Here is a 13,801-nt window from a genome sequence, read left to right on the forward strand (position 1 = left end):
CATTATTTTTCTCTTTATAGTTTTAATTAAGTTTAATCTGGATGCTTCAATAAAGTCTATTAATCACATATTTTTCCATCAAATAGTTCAAGGTTTATTGAATAATTTATTCATTGGATAACAATCAAAAAGCTAAAATGAAATGTGGCATTATATTTAATAATTATTATGATCATTAGCTCAGTGTTACCATTTTCCCCAGTGTATGTCTGTTCACTCCTAAAAGCTCCTGTGTATTTTTGTGGGCTTTCCTAGTTTTTGCTCAACAGCTCCTCTAAGCAGCGGTACTGGGAAGAGCAACTCCAAAACTTCAGCATCCCTTCTGGCAGCGATGCTGCTGAGGCCTACCTCCATCTTACTAAGATGCTGCCAGAATATTTCAATGTAAGTAGTTCTTTGCGCACACACTATCATTTTTAGGGTCATTCAGGAGCTCTGCTTATCATTTTCCAACCCCAAATTCCCCCCAATCAACAATGTGAGTAAAAATAGTGGCCTTGTTTTCACTTCACTTGTCTATCTTCATAGACATTTCTCGATGATTTTCCTTGCTAACGTGCGGTTTGATTTTATTTTGATTTCTGAAATGTATTTGGAGAAATTAGCAACTCCACAGGACTCAAAATAAAAACTCACTCTTATCTGGCATCCTTGAAAGAGACTGTCACATACATAAGAAAGACAACCAAGATTAATATCTTGGACAAATTGGTTATGTAGCCCACTGTTGCTTATGCTTGCTTTTGTTAGCTGGTGGATAACTTGGGTCACTGTTTGAAGGTTAAATAATAGTAGCATCCAGAAAAGAGGAAGAGAGACAGGAAAGGAGTGGTGGAAGAGAGAAAGATAGAGGAGACGGACAAAGGAAAAGTAGCATAGTAAAGAGGTGATGCTTTTAAAGAGTTATTTGACTGCCCTACATTTGATCAGAAGTGTATTTGATCATTCTTCATGACCCCAATTATTTAATATATGTGTCTCCATTTCCCAAGTTACATGGGAATAGTAATGTTTATCCCCTTTTGGTGAAGAAACCATTTTGGCTGAAAACCTCCACACTGCCCCTCATTTAACAAGGGACTTACAGACAAACCTGACTACAATCACTCCTGGAATCAGTACGTTTCCACTGTATTTAAAGCTTGACCTATGCCTCGTAGCGTCATGGAGCTGGGCTGTCAGGGGAAAAGCATTAACCTTTGGTGATGCTGCAGCACTGTAGTATTCATAATATTTCTGTGGAATGAAGAATGTCAGGCCAAGAGCTGTTGAGAATTGGGTGGTCTGCTAGTTAATATGCTGAACATTAAGCAGTAAGAGAGGTTTAATGTCAGATGTCACTTGTTGGGCAAGAACAACAGATACGATAGCCTTGAACACTGGGGTGATCCCGGTTGTCACGTGACTTTTAGTTCATGGCACAACAAGCCAAAATCTGCTCTCCGACTGGTGTGAACCAAGACAAACTTCCTGTCTTCGGCAGAGCAGCTCTGGTTTACCTACGTGTAACGGGTCCAAATATTCAGTAAAGTCGCAGCCAATGTTCTCTCACCAAAGACTGTGTCAGGTAAGGCTTTTGGCTGCATTTGAAATACCGTGACACACGTTGTTCCTGCTGCATTTCCAAAACTAGGAAATGCAGAGGCCTTTTGAAATGACAGAAAAGCAAGGTTAATGGAACCCTTTTAAAGGCATGACCTTTAGGACTAAAGTGCACAATGTCCATGTCAGGTATGAGCTGGAAGTTGCAAGCTTGTCTGTAACTGGAAGTTTCTCTCCTAGGCTTATTTAACTTCAGTCATGAACTTCTCAGCCTCGATCATGTGGACCAGCTATTTGATTGACACTTTGTCTCAAGGAGAAAACAGTAAGAGGTGGATTTTATGTTTTCACAAAAGTGAGCACAAGGTTTACCTTTGCCAACTGCATCTTCATATGCTGGCTGCCATCCTGTTGGCCACCATACCAGCAACTGGGGCATGGACCTCCCAAACTACTAACTGGAGCTGTTACAGCCTGAGCTAAAGATTCAGTCCCTTCCAATGAAACTATAACATATCCCTGTCCTTTGCAAGCTGGGCCTTTGCAAGGCGTTTTACACCTGTTCTCCAGTTGGATTTCTTGTCCTGTATTGAACCTGCTATTCGGTATGCATTTCAGTCTAAATGATTTGCTGGTAAGAAATCCATAGAAAGTGCGAACAAAGCATGGTGAAATTTGCCCTTGAATTGAAACCAGCCGGGAAGATGGACACACCATTACCCATTGAGCAGTAGCGGCCTTGGGAGAGGGCAAACCGGGCGACCACCTGGGGCCCCACACTGGCTATTGGCTTATGTCCTGTGAGGAATTTGTGTTGTAGCTGGGCCAACATAGTAGATGCAATGAACCTAGAATATAGCTCAATGTTAAAAAAACAAACCCCTCTTTCTTTCTTCAACTTATTAAAAACGTTGTTCTTTCTTCAACTTATGGCTCTAAGGGGCCCCAAATGACTCTCTTGCCTAGGGCCCCAACAACCCTAAGGCCACCGCTGTATTGAGTGCCACTGTAGAAACTGCAGACTTGTAGGTTTTAGGAAACTTAGACTCCCCATAGCCCTTTGTCCATGAATACACTCTGAATTCACCTCTTTCCTGTGCCAGAATTGACTGCAGAGGCCATCGCTGTGCTCTGCAAGAACTGCCCGGATGCTTTGTCTACAGAGCTGCCTCATTCAGTAGAGGTGAGCTTCTTTCATATTCCAGGTGCCTTCCCAGGCTTCTCTAAACTCACAAAGACACTAGAAATGGGGCCATTTCTTCAGAAGTAATGGCAGAGATGTTGAACAAGTCATTTTACTCAGCAATTTCTATTGCTCTCTGTAGTTTTAATTTTACAGGTCAGAGTTGCCAGGTACAAAACATAGAACAGATCATCTACTTTTATGCCAAATCAACAAGGTATTTAGTTAACAGTCCTCTGGCTATATAGCGCCAGGCCCTCAATTTTCACAAATTGTTTTGAAGTCTAGAGGGTAACCATCAATTTTGCATCCATCAGAAAAGGCAATGGATTGAGCTTGGACTAGGATCCCGAGAATCCTATCTGTGGCTAACTCTCTCAGCTGTATTCCTTGCTTTTGTGCTCTTTAGATTAGGTTACCACTACATGGTAATCCATTCGAACAGCACTCAGTGAACCGGTTCATCTACCCTAAAGGAAGGCATTACACTGGCTCTATCTGGTTTGAGCTCAGAAAGCTGATTTTTCCTTTAACAGCCATGGCTGGTTTGGATGCTAGCCAGCAGAAAGACTGCCTCACCTCCACTGTTCTGTCAAGATAGCTGGGATCAGCCAATTGCTTGAGTTTCAGTTTTGGTTTCCATGGTTGAATGTCAGCAACTGATGCTTAGCGTAGTCCCAGGTCTCTTGAATTTGCTTCCCCTTTGATTGACAGAGCTTGAATTTGTTGATCTCTGGGGCATTCATTATTCAAAACCCATCTCTTTTCTGGACTTCTCTCTTTGGTCAAGTACTGAGGTTGTAGATCTGATAATCATTGCAATTTGGTGTAAAGTGCTTTTTGAATTGCCATATTCAGTATTTGCCTCTAAGCAAGTGTGTGTGTACAGTATGCGTGCGTGTGTGTGTATTGTCATGGACACTGAATAACCCAGTGTACTGTTTTCTACCCAAGAGGCCTTCTGTGAGCTGAACACACACACACACAAAATGAAAATAGCCACCCCTTAGTTACTTGTTTTCTCTTTCCAGGTGATAATCCAAGCTGTTAGAGACCAAGGAAACAGTGCAGAATTTGCAAAAATGGATTCACAGGTAAAATACTGCAAAATGTGCATGAAAGCAGCTTGCAGTCTTTAGAAAGTGAAGTCTCTATGCATATTTGATAGTCAAGAACTTTTGGTGATCGGGTTCGATAAAAATATACATGGTTAACCATGTCCCCTGATTGAAAGAACTGGCAAATGAGTCCATCCTACCCTTTTAAAATATAATTTTCCATTAGATGTATTTAATGTTGGAGTCTGCTGTTCCAAAATCTTTGTGCTATTGGAACTGAACTGCTCCAGTAGTCACACAAAACATATGCTGAAGGACCCTGAGAAAAATGAGTATTTCCATTAACACTGACTCCACAATTGAACATGCTTTTGCCATATCCCCCCAGCTTTACTACCCAGAGCGAAGGTGAGGAGAATATCACAGAAGACAATTGCTCTACCTGGTGTTCTCTTTCTTCCTTTGCGGTATCAGTCGTCCCACCAAATGAATAACATTTTTCCAGGGTCACAAAGAAATTCAGGAGCAAAACTGGCTAAACACCAGATTAATACTGCACTTGGCATATTCTCAAAGAAATTAAGTCCACTCTGGTTTCTGAGATGCCTTCTGAACATTATTATTATTAGTTGTGTTCGTATTGTGGGGGGGCCTAGATGTTCCAGTCAATTCATGGCTCAAGCTCCTCTTGTGGTGGACATGGTACAAACACAGGACAAAGAGATAATCCCCGTCCCAAAAGACTTGCCATCTAAATAGTAATGGGACCAGTATGGCTACTGGAGAATTTAAAACCAAGCAAGCAAACAGAGCTGGGAAAAAACAGACCATCCCACCAAGTTCATCATAGACCCCATTCATTAATATGGTGCCAACTGCTTCTGACACATTAGTGCACAAGCACATTGTAAATCAGTGATTCAGGGAAGAAAATTAATGTAGAAAATTCCTTTCCCAGATGGCAGTGTCATGGCTGCTTTCAGCTGACAGCAGGGAAGCTGGAAAGGCATTTCAGAGCTTTCTGAAACGACATGGTTTCTTCAGCTTTGGAGAAGTAAGTGCAAAATTTGAATGAATATATGAGGGCTCACAAACTTCCCTTTTGTTCAGAGCAAGGTGTAATGCGTACTTGGGAGAGCAGTAGTGCTGGGGGACTTGCTCAAGGAATTGATGATGGGCAAATCTGCCAGACCAGACCTCTCTTGGTCTGCTATCTGGTACCATGTAAACCAGTACAACCTGTTTCATGGTTAGGTTGTTGGTGACTAAACTGGCTCCCCTATCTGGGCTAGCCTGGGTGAGGAGGTGTGTGGACACCAAGAAGGACTAAAAATAAGACCTGTCAAAGGGCAGATGAGCTCCCTGTGAGTCAGTGGCCATCCATACCTGGAGAGGAAATGGGCACCGCCAGATCCTTTGCCTGAAGAATCACCAATGATGCAAAGCAACCCAACTAATCTCATACCGAATCAGTTTGAGGCCTGGGTCTACAACGACTGCATCCAAACAGGGTAGACCGGAGGAGGGTTTTTACAGCATCTAAGGTGCCCCAGCAATCGCAGCAGCTTCAGGACTGACTTGATTGGACTTGAAATAAGTTCAATGGCATAATTTGACCATTGTGACTATCACAGAATTGCCACAGGTGAAATCACAGAAAATGTGGCCTGTAGTCAACCGATCAGTTGACCTTTGAATGATTATGATGCATCTACCTTCTCACTGTTCATAGCCACTCAGACCCTGATATGTTTCCACTGAAGAAACGCGTGTCATTTGTAAAGCAGCCTTGAAAAGTAGAACAGTCCATCTTTGACTTTGTCCATAAGTCACCCATAGGAACCCTTGCTGAATGCAGCTGGCATATTTAAAATAGGTTAAACCAGAGTCAGATGTTGAAATCACACATTTGTTTGTTATAGGCGGAGTTGAGGAGCAAGCCTTGGGCTGATGATCCCACCCAATTGATTCCACTTATTCAAAGAGCTGTGGCATCTAATCACATTTCCAAGAAGAAAACCCAAACATCAGTAGAAGAAGCCATTGCTGCTGTAAACATCCCAATCACTGGGTTAAGAAAGTAAGCCAGTGCTCTAATAGCCCGTTTACAACTCAGACGTAAAATAGTTTAATTAAAATAGGAACGATATTATTTGTATGACACAAGAATGCTCTGTGCATCCTCTGGAGTAGAAATGCTTACAACTCTCTAATCTGATCCTTTCTGGGTGCATCAACACAAGACATTTAATGCACAGAAGAATAATTTGACTGCATATTAGCGTGACAGGCAAAGGTGAAAAAATGTTCACCTATACTAATACACAGTAGTGCCGGTGATGGCGCATTAAGTTAGTACCTGTCATTAAGTTTAGTACCTGCCACGACAGGTATTAACTTAATGCGCCTTAATTATGGCACATTAATGAACATGTAGATGTGCCCTCTAAGAACTTCAGTGCGGGACAACTTGTTTTCTAGAGCCAAACAGCTGTAGAAAATAACAAAGATTCCTTAAGTGCTGTTACTTAGTCAAGTCAGAAGTAGATGTACACTGGTAAACTATTTGTCATCAAGACCACATGGTCTCACGGGGAAAGCATTGCTGTTTAATAAGAACCAGCCTTAAGATGAATGGGACACACACAGCTCCTACTGGTGCGCTATCCTCCTTGCATGTACATCTTCCCCTATGGTTTTTCTGATAGTCCGTCCCCACCCCTACTGTACCCCGTGAAGCTACAGTGAGCCCTCTCTTTACATTATTTGCAGCAAATCTTCCTTTTACATAATCCCCTGGCCAAGGTAATTGCCTATCCATCCAGATGGAGTAGGAGCCAGGAAATTATTTCAAATAAACCGGACAAGTTTTTAGGGCTCTTAGGCAAATCAGTGTCTATTATGGCCTAGTAGTGTCAGATACCAATAAGGAGGGCCAGTAATAGGGAAAGTGGATGTCACTCTCAAGGGGTCCCTGTAACAGCAAAGTCCTACAGTTGGATGAAGGCCACCGCTTGCTGAGTGTTCCCTGTTAATTTTTAGTTTGCAATAATGGTAAACCTCCCTCCTGGAATTATGCAAATATGTTCATTTGTTTTAAGCGAGCGTTGAAGCATATTAACAATTGTCTCTCCATATATCAGGGTCATACTTCCCCTTTTGGTAAGGAAAGCAAGAGATGGGATTTCCAAGCGAGAATATTCAAAGACTTTAGCCAGGAAGGTTTATGCTTTATTCAAGACAGCATACTGGGACCTGGCCAGGCAGATGGTAAAAGAGGTTAGTTATTATTTGATCTCTCGTTAAATTTACAGTAGCTAAATTTGACAGCCCTCATTCCTCTATCTAAATGCAACTTAAATATTAAAGGGACACGGTTCAAAAGCCTAAAAAGTATAGCCAGAATTGTCAGAAGTTCTGTGCTGGGCTACCACTGCTTTTATTGACATCACTGGGAGTTTTAGCAGTGACTTCAGTGGAAACAGGGTTCGGCTACTGCTGGGCTCTTTTGAAAATCTCAGCAAAAGTCTCATGACAACCTGCTTAATAATTCTTCCCTGTGTAATGAAAGAGAACTGTCTTTTCCCCACTTTATGCTGTTTGCATGCGCCTCCTACTTCTTACGGCGTGAGCTGTGGAACTAGTCTAGCTGCTGTTAAGATAAGGTAACCGCCTTGAGTTTCCACTTCTGCTTGGGAATTTGAGAAGAGCTAAGACCCCCTTTTTTACATTCCCAATGTAAATTGTTTCAACAGAAGCAGGTTTATACTCTTAACGTACTTGCCAGTGGGTGTGTCAACACATGCAATTAATTTGCTGCAATAGACTCTGGCCTATATGGTGCCAGAGTTTATTGCCCCCAAGCACACTGTTTGAATGTGCACCCAGGACTACAGGACGTTGATCCAGGTTGAAGCAGTCATGTCTGGCAGGGGCGCAGGGAGTCAGCTTGCCAGCCTGAAGCTGCTCTGACCTGGCTCATTGTGCCACTTTGGGGCTGGCTGGGGCATGAGGGTGCTCCAGTGCGGGGCTAATCAGCAGACAGCCCCTGCACAGAAGCACCCTCATGCCCCAGCCAGCCCCGTCAGCATTTACACGTGCACTGCTGTGCACAAAACAACTCTGCAGCAGGGTGGGTAGTACTTGTAAATACAAGCACCGCCCTGCTGCAGAGCGTAATAGGTTCCTGCAACCTAACAGAGCCACACGTTTAGACACCGAGGTATGTACTGTGGAGCAAATTAGGCAATTCTGCAGCAAACGTCTCATGTAGACATGTCCAGTTTGTCCCTTTGATCACTGTATTTCCAGTAGTCTTTGTCATTCCTCTTAGGGTTTTTTGCCAGATGAGGACTTGCTGTTCTTCCTAACGCACTCCGAGGTTGGAGAAATCTTACAGCACAGACCTCTGGACATAATCCTCAGGTGAAACGTAAAGGTGTTTTATGTTGAATTCTCATGCCCGTCAGAAACTCCCCGCGTGTGTGACATTCGTGAGATCACCCAGCCCGGTACTTTTTACTGAGTGTTTCTCTGTTTGGCGCTTCTGACCTTTAGTGCTGCTTTTTTTCCTCTCTGGTCCCCAGGGCTAACAGGAGGAAAAGGATATTAGATCAACAGAATCTGTTACAATTCCCAGAGGTGGCTATGGGCAGACCAGTTCCTTTACATTTCAAGGAGGTTGCAGACCTAACAGCTGAGGCCGTACTCAGTGGTAAGGATACAAGGAGCTATACCCAACAAGAGTTAGCAGTCCTCGCAGGCTTGTTGCAATCACTATACTGTTTGCATAACATTATATCTTCTGCTTTGACCTCAGGCATAATCATTAGTCAAGGAGTGGCTAAAGGAACGGCCCGGGTATTGAAGAGTGTGGCAGAAGCCAGCAGTATTCAGCAAGGAGATATTTTAATTGTGGCAATCCCAGAGGTCGGCTGGACATATTACTTTCCTTTACTGGGAGGATTAGTCACTGAAATTGGAGGCATACTATCACATGGTAGGCATGACTTCAGGATCGGCACATAATTCGGAGCCAACAATATGGCCAATAAATACCCTTCCTTTAGTTTTGGTCTGTGAACTTTTTGAGGGCAGATTGCAACACTCAAGTGCATCCACGATCCGCTGGTGTTTGCAAATTCATTCAGCAAACAATTGTTGTGCTGTGGGTAGCTCTCGAGCTGGGAATCGTAAGTAAGCAAAATCTCTGACGTGTCTGTCACGTGGCATCCCAGTTCCAACAACCCCTGGAGCTAATTGCAGATTTGACAGCTGCCATTTGCTTCCAGTGGGTGCACCAGTGTGTTGTCTCTGGGTATTTGTATTAGTGAAGCGTGAGTGTGTAACGTTTACAGAAAGTGGATGCAAAAAGTTGAGAAATCAGCATTCGCTTTTGAATATAAGGGAAGATTTGTCGATAATTTTTGCATTACTTTACGTTCCCTTAAAAATGTGGGCAATCAGAGTGAACGGTTTTTAGGGCATTCACCTCTTTACTGGGAGGGAATATAACTGTGGCACTGTTTGCAATGGCTTCACTGTCCTTTGCTGTAAAATGTACATGGACGATTTAGCAGAGGCTGGTCATAAATCATCTCTCACATGACACGAGTTAGTCGTGTTAGTCTGAAAGGCAGCAGACACTCGCTTGAACACACGGTAGATTTAAAAGACTCTGGAGACCTCTTGTGGACAAACACATTTCTTTCCTTTCCATCTGTGTATTAATTAAAATATATCATTTCTAAGACCCTCTCTGATACTTTAACTGATCACATATGTTCCTTTTGAGTTGTGCTTCACATTGTGCATTTTGGATTGGCCTGAGTGGCAATCAGAAAATAATATTCACATGGAGTCTCTGCTTTTCCTCCTTTCATGATAGATTATTCCTATTCCAAAGTGTCATTGGCTGTCAACATTATTTTAATTCATGGGCACATTATGGCATTATTAATATCTTGTTAACAGAATATGGCATCTAGAAGAGAACACTCTTTACTCTATTGCAGGTGGTATAATCGCAAGGGAGTATGGCCTGCCTTGTATTATGAAATGCAAAGGAGCAACCATCTGTTTTAAGTCAGGTTGGTTTATATATTCTTTCCTTAACACTTTTTCTTGTTTGACAACAATAGAATTGTTACGGTCTACAAAGAAATACTGTTTCCATTTATAACCAGTGAACAGAGCTGGCCAATAATGACTTTGTTTGGAAAACTTTCAAAGGAAAAAAAGAACTTTTTTTTTTTTTTGGTGGAAAAAATTGGGGGCTTTTTTCATTAAAAAACAGAACTTGAAATTAATATACATTAGGCTATAAACCCAAAACTTGAAATTAATATACATTAGGCTATAAACTTCTTTTACTAGCTATTTGTTGAACAAAATCCTAAAAAAATCCTTCAAATCCTAACAATGAACTTTTCTTGTGGAAATTTGCATTTTGACCCAAAAAGCCATTTTACTCGTAGTTCGACAATGGTTCTCAAAACCAGTTCAAATGTTAAATCCCAAACAGCCGTACTCTTACGTAGAGGAGACAGTATCTGGAAGCCTTGCTGGAGCATGTTTAATGAAAGAAGGAGTGTAGAGTTTCATAGGCCAGATTCATTGCTGCAATATAGCTTTTTGATACAACATGAATGCTAACCTGATGAATCCAGGCAATGGAGGATTTCCTTTATGGGACAAATTCTGTGACAGGTTATGCCTCATATGGGCCCCAGCGTTTATTCCCCATATAGTGTAGTAGTCTCAACCAGGGAAAAAGGAAGCTAGGTAGAATGTAGCTTCATGGATAGGGACAGACATCTTACACAAACCAGTATAACTGATCAGTTCAAATCTGTAACTCAACAGAAGTTCAGTGCACATAAACCACTTCAAAATGGCTGAAATCAGGTTAAGATAAACCAGGATGGATGTAGTATCAGACTTAACTGATTTAGGTTGAACCAATTTATTGAACTTCTGTCCCAAATCCCCTCCATATTCAAATTAACTCACAGTCCCCCAGCATCCCAGGATGCTTTGCACCTTCCCCACATACCCCCTCCCCCACCTCGCATGGTGGGTAGACCAGCCTTGGCCCAAGCTGTCTGCTCCACATGAGCAGAAAGGCATGCTCTAGCGCCCCCCAGCTTCTGGGGGCCACTGCAGGCTTCATTTCCAAAATCAAAAGTGAATGTCTGTTCACTGGCTTATCGGTTCAATCTACCCAGCTTAGACTAACCTGCAAAGACTGAATTGATTCAGCCTCAGGCTTTTGGACTATACTTAGCCCATTTGACTAAATCTGGTTGTCATCTGTCACAAGACACATTGCCCTCTAATGCTCTGTTTTGTACTGGGGATGAAGCCAGATACTTTCAGGAAACAGTAAGGTGGCATAAAACGAATGCGTCTAGCCCAACACCAAGCGTAGCTTGGACAAGCCAGAGAAGTGAGAGCTATAGCAATAAGTATGCAGTCATTATTTTTACAGGGTTATGCTCGTTTGTCATAAAATTAAACCCACAAAAATTGTTTTTTTTTGTTGGGAAAAACAAAAACACTTTTTTTTTAAATAACAAAGTCTATTATTGTTTCTGTCAAAGTTTTCTGTTAAGAAAAAATATTAACTCCCTTTAATTTAATCATGGATTCCTTTTTCAGGAGACAAAGTGATATTGGATGGATTTAAAGGAACAGTGCAGAAACTTGAGGAGTAAAACTTCATGGAGGGTATACGTTATATGAATACTAGCACCAATCTGCAAAGCTGTCTGCAGCAGGGCTCTTTTGAACATTTTGCCAGTGGGGAAGAAGGGGGGTAACACTTAATAGTTGCACTATAGATTTGTTCATCTTTTTATAAATGGCTATAAATAAATTCCCATCTGCTTCTGTTGACCTAAAGTTTAGGTTATCCAGTTAGGGTACAGAAAAATGCAACATGTCCATTCCTATGCCAAAAATACTAAGTAACAAATCATGACTACCAGTCACCATTGTATAGACGGCCTTTTGCATAAAAATGGCCTTCTAAACTGCTTATTGAAAATGTGTAAATGAAGGGGAAAAAAAACCATAGACGTTATACCCATTTAACAAAGTCTTCATATAGAGAAGAAGGGAGTTAAATTCAGTTGAGTAAATTGTTTGCTTCAAATAGTTCAACAAGTAAAAGTTAAAGCAAAGGAGGAAGAGAAAGTGAAGGAAACTCAAACACGGCAAATTTTAAATGGATCATAGGAAATACTTTTCTACACGATTTGGAATTAGCCTGTGGACCTCCTTGCCACAAGATATAACAGCAGTTAGACCAGGGGTGGGCAAAATGCAGCCCGTGGGCCAGATGCGGCCCGCCAGGCCATTCTGTCTGGCCTGCGGGGCCCCTAAAAATTTAGAAAATTAATATTTATCTGCCCCAGCTGCCTGTCGTGTAACCCTCAATGGCTTACCAAAACTCAGTAAGCGGCCCACCCCTTAGTTAGAAGATTCAGAGCAAAGGACCATTTACAACCCTAACAGGACTATCCAGAACCACATCAGTAAAGTTTTTAAAAAAGTAACCAAGAGTTTTGGCAAGGATAAAATCCTTCCTTTTCAATCTGTAAATATTGCAGGTGGGGGTTTCCCTGGGACCAATTGCTCCATAACCATCTCTACCGTGTTTCTTGCATCTTCCTTTGGACCTGGTAGACATGACTCTTGGCCCATGGATTCCTCTACTCTGACGTTTCTGTCACTTATGAAAAATGAAGTGACAGAAAACCCTGTCACTCCTGTTCAGAAGCAGCATTTGTCTGCTTTTACCTGTAAGCATTCAGTAGCTATTTGTCCTGCTGCGCTCTTACCCACCAGCGTCTTCTTAAGTCTTTGATATATTTGATTTCAAGACCTGATGACTTGCTTTAAGCAAAACAGAGTTGGGATCCCTGCAAGAGTAACAGAAGGATTTTTCTGTGATATATGTTATCCAAGGGCGCTTGTCCACGTCATCGGCATTCATCCTCTAAAAATGTTTGCGGTTTAATTTTCTTTTCTTAGTTTAGCTACCTTAATGGCGATTTTTGTAACGTGGTACCAGGAGAAGTGGAACGTGGTAACAGGAGAGGCGTAACGTGTACAAGGGCCCCAAAAGATCAGACTAGATAATTTAATGATCCTTGTTCTGGCCACAACGTCTATATGACTTGACATAGTTTGCAAAGTAAAACTAAATGGGAAAAAAGTTATAGTGTAGCACAGAGCAGCCAATCAACAGATATATCCTTTTTATTTTTGTTGGAGGAACTTCTTCACTGGTGAATCCATGTTAAACAGACTGAAAAACTAATTTGGGAATAATCACCTGATTTTCCAGCGGCCAGAGTTTTGTGCACCAGCCTCCAAGTATGGAGATCAACCAGGGAAACAATTGTGTTTATTAATTATGATATTTTTCCTTGCCACATATGAGCTCAAAGTTAGAGAAAGCTGCTCTCCTCTGCTCTGCTCAGCTCTTCCATTGGGGTGGGTTTTTTTGCTTTGTGCTTTTTGTCCCTAGTTCCCAGGCCCCCTGTGGTCTGTGAACCAGTAAGAGACCTCACAGTAAAATCAGGGGGATGCTGGGTATTTTTTTAAAGACAACTCAGACACTGTCCCTAGTGATGTATTTTTTTCCTTGAGTATAGTCTTGGATTCTGGCCATAGCACAATCCAAACGTGGAACTGGAATCTGAAGCCCTGTCCTACTTGTGCTCTGTCCTTCTTATCCAAAGCATTCTCGTTTCATTTTGACAAACCGCCGAGGAATTCAAGTCTGAGTATTATTTTTAGTGGTACATCTTATCGGCCAATTAGCATTTTAATTTAAAAATACAAACGCCTATCTCTCCGTTCACAGTTATTCTGTCAGATACGAAGCGATTGTTTGGTTACAGACTTCATGAATCAATATTATCACGACTCATGAAGTATCTTATTTGCTTTGCGATATGAATGTTAAATGTCTTTTTATTTTATATATATTGGGGGGGGGGGGGGGGCA

The 13,801-nt window shown here is 41.8% G+C and overlaps 1 protein-coding gene across 4 annotated transcripts in view; it reads left to right on the top strand.

Moving 5' to 3' along the window:
* The window catches only part of LOC102384026 (putative phosphoenolpyruvate synthase), a 45,855-nt gene extending 32,071 nt beyond the window's left edge, over nucleotides 1-13,784 (top strand). For all 4 annotated transcript variants that reach the window (XM_025203120.1, XM_025203118.1, XM_025203119.1 and 1 more), the window contains 12 exons: nucleotides 256-384; nucleotides 1,783-1,867; nucleotides 2,646-2,725; nucleotides 3,757-3,819; nucleotides 4,742-4,837; nucleotides 5,706-5,863; nucleotides 6,927-7,062; nucleotides 8,117-8,208; nucleotides 8,370-8,497; nucleotides 8,603-8,782; nucleotides 9,798-9,872; nucleotides 11,443-13,784. In XM_025203120.1, coding sequence (XP_025058905.1) covers nucleotides 256-384; nucleotides 1,783-1,867; nucleotides 2,646-2,725; nucleotides 3,757-3,819; nucleotides 4,742-4,837; nucleotides 5,706-5,863; nucleotides 6,927-7,062; nucleotides 8,117-8,208; nucleotides 8,370-8,497; nucleotides 8,603-8,782; nucleotides 9,798-9,872; nucleotides 11,443-11,498 — 1,278 coding nt within the window. In that variant the 3' untranslated portion in view covers nucleotides 11,499-13,784. The remainder of the gene's footprint in view (nucleotides 1-255; nucleotides 385-1,782; nucleotides 1,868-2,645; nucleotides 2,726-3,756; nucleotides 3,820-4,741; nucleotides 4,838-5,705; nucleotides 5,864-6,926; nucleotides 7,063-8,116; nucleotides 8,209-8,369; nucleotides 8,498-8,602; nucleotides 8,783-9,797; nucleotides 9,873-11,442) is intronic.
* Nucleotides 13,785-13,801: the final 17 nt, after the last annotated feature.

This window comes from Alligator sinensis, unplaced genomic scaffold (assembly GCF_000455745.1).
Source record: "Alligator sinensis unplaced genomic scaffold, ASM45574v1 scaffold228_1, whole genome shotgun sequence".
NCBI classification, from domain to species: Eukaryota; Metazoa; Chordata; order Crocodylia; family Alligatoridae; genus Alligator; species Alligator sinensis.